Source organism: Toxorhynchites rutilus, chromosome 2, assembly GCF_029784135.1.
Source record: "Toxorhynchites rutilus septentrionalis strain SRP chromosome 2, ASM2978413v1, whole genome shotgun sequence".
In the NCBI taxonomy this organism is placed as follows: Eukaryota; Metazoa; Arthropoda; class Insecta; order Diptera; family Culicidae; genus Toxorhynchites; species Toxorhynchites rutilus.
Genome location: NC_073745.1, coordinates 45,593,913 through 45,598,685, shown reverse-complemented (window position 1 = coordinate 45,598,685; position 4,773 = coordinate 45,593,913). Strand labels below are relative to the sequence as shown.

Below are 4,773 nucleotides of genomic sequence, written 5' to 3'. Positions count from 1 at the left end.
GATAGGTAGGAACAGGTGGAGTCGCCTCCCTGATGTCGGTGATTGGCACTAAAGTGGCGGAAATAGGCCGACGAAAAATAAGCGAAGATAAAAAAAAAAAAAAGAACCGAACAGTGACAAGAAATGCACTAGAATGGGTTGCAAATTCTCTTGAAGTGTCCGAGCAGGATGGGATAATATCAACTAAATCGATATATTCCTTTCTTCGTAGCAGTAAAAATACTGTCCCAAATATTCAAACAAAATTCCCAAACAACCCTTTGGAGATGATGTGGGGAAATTTGAACAAATCATATGTCGATTCGAATACCAAAGAAGCTCTATTTTTAATGTTCAATGACATTGTTCCAAACAAAGAGAAAATGTTTAAACACAATATTAGAGGAATTGATAATAATTTATGTGCAACATGTGGTCTGATAGATTCGGTTAAACATCGAATGCAAATGTGCAACGGAAGTAGAAGTATTTGGAATGGGTTGCGTTCAGAATTAAGTGATCCTGGAGAAATAATAACAAAAGTTATACACTCCAAGAGTTTCCAGAGTAAAACCTGTTTGTGGTTAGTAACAGTAGCTGTCGAATACAACATCAGAAATTTTTTTTGAAGGGAATGTGGCAAATTTTCAGAAACTGTTATACGATAAAAGAAGGAATTTAGGAATATTTAATGAAAAAGAGTTTGGTGACTGGGTGAATGTGTTGTAATGGATGACTGGATGAGCGTATGGTTGTGTGAGCGAGGAAATGTCAGTGTGCTGTAGGTTAATACCGAGAATACTGCGGGTAATCGGTATAGTTTAGATTAAGTTAGGTTAGTGTAGACTATGATCTCTTCCCAACTAACGATTAACATTTTAACCCCGAGACGGCCGCGGGAAAACGGCATCCTGTAACATGTAGAATTAGGTAGCGGTATTAAGAAAAGGAGAAAAAAATTGTAAAACGTAAACAAATTGTACAATGTATCTGATGTTTAAAATTGAAATAAAAACCGTTTAATGGAAAAAAAAATTTTTGAAGGTATTGATAACAAAAAAAGTAAATTTTGGGCGGGACGAAGTTCGTCGGGTCAAGCTATAAAAGATAAAAAATAGACGTCTTCAATAAAAGTTCATATTTTAATAAGATCTAAAACTTTAAACAAAATTAGAATTAATTGTTATTTTTCCAAAGAAAACATGGAATAGTTGTTAGAAATTTTATTTCCTGTTAAAGTGCTCATCTTCCGATGTATGGATGATTTATTAGAAATCGTAAGGGCCATTTATATTTTTAAGAAATACTACTTTATACTTAAGAAATGTTGACACAAATCGTTTGTCAGAAAAAATGAGAAAAAATAATTTTAATTTAAAAAAATATTTTTCAGTGTAATTAAAAAAAAAATTTTTTTTATGAAATCAATAAATTTTCCTTCATTTCATTATTTTATCAAAATTTTGTAGGTACATATTTTAGTATTTGAATTATATTTTTTTATTAATTTTTTTTAAAAAAATTGGTCTTTTCGAAAAGAAGTCTAATTTATTTAATATTTCAAGTATGCAAAGATGCTAACAGCTAATGTCATTACACCCTCGACGTTGTACTGCTATCTGAAATGGTGCTGCCTATTCCTGAGACGCGTTGACATTAAATTCGTCATATCAGGGATATTGGATACCAAATACTTTAATTTTATAGAAAAAAATTGTACATATCCTTAATTTTCAATCAATTTAGGGCAGCTGAAATCAAAATTTTGATTTTAAATGAGGGGCTTAGAATGAAAGGGGTGTAAGTGATTTGATCGATTTCTCTACATCGACTCTTTTTTTTTTCATAGCTTAGCCTCAAATACATTCCCAGCTGTATTTGACAATGTGGGAGATAGGTCAGAACCTCACCTGTCAGATTCTATAGCAAACTTACATTGGAACGTTTTTGCAAATGAGTTACTAACTAAAGAAAAAGTTGATGAAGAGAAATCGATCAAGTCACTTACACCCCTTGCATTCTAAGCCCCTCAAATACAAATAAATGGAGCCGTATCGCCATATCGTTTTGTTTAAGATTTTCTTAAAGAATGGACTCTTTTTTTTAATAGGTTGAATGATTTTTCATAGCTAAAATAAAGATTTTATTATGGCAACTCAGGTTATAGACTAACTTATAACAATTATGTGTTTATTCTCTATCTGCTTTGTCTTTCAAGTAGATTTTCGCTCACTTATCATCCGATGGCTTTACTTCCCGTTTTAAGGTGATGACGATTTGATGAGCAATCGGCAAATTCAAAGCAAATATTGCAATTATTGCGAATTCAACTATATTTATCGGGTGAAGACAAAATGAAACCGAATAAGAACAAAATCTGCCAGACTTCTGAAAGTTAAATCTTTATATTATATTTTGATGATTTAATTATCATTGGGATTGTTTTGGGTGGAGCTGAGACAAACAGAACACTCAGTTTGTTCCATCTTTACTGTGTTCAGCATCACTTGGATGGGTTTGGGTAGAGAGGAGACATCCAGCTTGTTCTCGATTATTGCTTGTATTGCCAGCGTTTTTAAGGATTTGCTCAAAATGAGCACCAATGTGCCTCCTCCATGAGGCAGCGAGGTTCTACCCGAGCCGCGAAATCTCAGACCGCCGTATATAAATAACCTTTCACCGATCACTACGCACCTATGTCCAAAGCGTGTATCCTGGAGAGGCCCTAGAATTTGCACATCCTTCCACTTTAATGTCTCCGGATCAAGGCATTTCGCGATATTGCGGAAGCAACCGCAAGCGGATTTGTCATCGAACAAAATGTACAACTTGTTTCGATAAGAGAAACAATTATTATACCCTATGTAGCGGAATTTGTTCTGCACATAATGCCAACGGTTCTTTTTTAGATCCAGGTACGCTATACCAGACATTCCAAATGAAAATATCTTGTGGTTGATAACCACTACTGAGTCGTAGTGAGACACATCTGGATGGTAGCCAGTAGTTCGAGCCCGATGCCAACGGTGAGTCTCGAGATCCAGGTAATGCACATCATTACATTTTTCATCGTTAAACACACAAAATCCACCAAAAATGTACATCCGTTTCCCATAGAGGCACGCAGAGTGGTGATATCGGTTGGCTGGTTGTGTTTCCATATCGATCAGTCGCCACGTTGAAGTCACTGTGTTGAAGCAGTACAGTTCATTTCGGGTATTTTTCGGGACAGTGCCACCACCCCACACGTAGATACAGTGTCCGTATGCCACCGCCGAATGTCCGTAGCGATAGCTGGGCGCCCTCGAACCTTTCTCATTCGGCACCGCTATGGTCCACTGCATATTGCGAGTGTTCAGTACGCACACCTGCATCAATGACCGTTCTCCAGTCATCTCGCCTTCAACCACGTAGATAATGTCTCCGACTGAATCCGCCGGTATGGTGATTTGGTTGGGACCACTGTCAAACTCATCAGCCCATTGGAACATGTTTGTATTCTCCCGACTAGCACAGTTCACCTCACAAATTCCGCTTGGTGATGTTGAACACGAGCCTCAAAAGCAAATGAAAGCAAAGCCTTCACTCCACAATAGTCAAACTTCTGAAAATTTGCTTAATTATACGAAAGGAAATAGGTAACAAAATTCAAGCACATTCAAAACGGGATGAGATTATTGCTTTACCCGTACTAGTTATTGCTGTTTGTGATTCAAAATACCTGTACAGATTGACTATCCCCATTTACGTTTCTCACTTCAAGGGAACTTAGTGATAGATCACAGAAGCAGGTCGATGAGTAGGTCTCAAGAAGAAAATACAGATAACACAATGGATAGCTGTCAATGGGCTTGTCAATGTGGAAAATAAGTTATAATCAAGAAACAAAGTAATCCGATGAACCAATTCAAACGTTAATTAGATGATGATGGTGATGATAATATTAGAACTCACGAGAGAGTATCTTCTGAGGAGCTCCTGGTGAAATTGGAGACTATTCCGAGAATCAAAGAGCAGAACATGATCCATGATCTTTGTGCGAGAAACAATATTGATGATGTTGTTGTCATCATCTGTGTGAACAAAGGAAATTCGTATTTCTATTAGTATTGAGATGCAGTTGAACTATCCATAGAATAGTATCGATAGTTTCCGGGAATGTGTGTCTCCGAAAAAGGGAAGCAACTTGCGTCGTCCAAAACAAAACATTTTCCGGAATAATTTTTTATCAGCATCAAAATCTGTGAAATGGTGACATGAACAAAGTTGATTGTAAGGAAATGTAATGAAAATGTCAGTCACCCGTGACTGACACGACCGGAACGGAAAGCTCGGTTTCAGTCACCGATGACTGGCATGGCACTCAAGTCACCGATGACTGACATGACACTCAACGTGTTAATTAACATCATTAAAGTTTTCTGAAGAAAAAAAATATTTTTGCCTTTTTTTGCTTATTTGGCCATTTACTTATTTTTGCCTTTATTATCATATTTTATACGGTCAGTCTATGGTGACTGACATGGTACTCAAAGTGTTAAATAAACATTTCATCGAGTAAATTCGCTCATTTTCATGTTATCAAAAATAGGGTGATCAAAATTGTCGATGAAATAAAAAAAAACTTTCAACTTTACAGATACAGGTAAATATAGTTCGACAATGTTGTAGTCCCAGTTATTTGAGACATCTTTGTAGTTTTTCTCAATCTCTTGAAGTAACCGATTAAGCGCTTTGTTTTATGAGTTGCGTTAGGGTAACTATGAAAAAACGTTTTTTTTCCTCTAACTTTTA

General features: G+C 36.2%; 1 protein-coding gene across 1 annotated transcript; it reads right to left on the bottom strand.

The window, feature by feature from the left end:
- Positions 1 to 2,402: 2,402 nt before the first annotated feature.
- Positions 2,403 to 3,470, bottom strand: LOC129765709 (kelch domain-containing protein 3-like). Its single transcript, XM_055766127.1, has one exon. The coding sequence runs from the start codon at positions 3,468 to 3,470 to the stop codon at positions 2,403 to 2,405; it is 1,068 nt and encodes a 355-aa protein (XP_055622102.1).
- Between the last annotated feature and the right edge of the window lie 1,303 nt (positions 3,471 to 4,773).

Bases quoted from the DNA above. Each gene is read 5' to 3' on its own strand.
- LOC129765709 (XM_055766127.1), bottom strand. From the start codon at position 3,470: ATGTTCCAATGGGCTGATGAGTTTGACAGTGGTCCCAACCAAATCACC.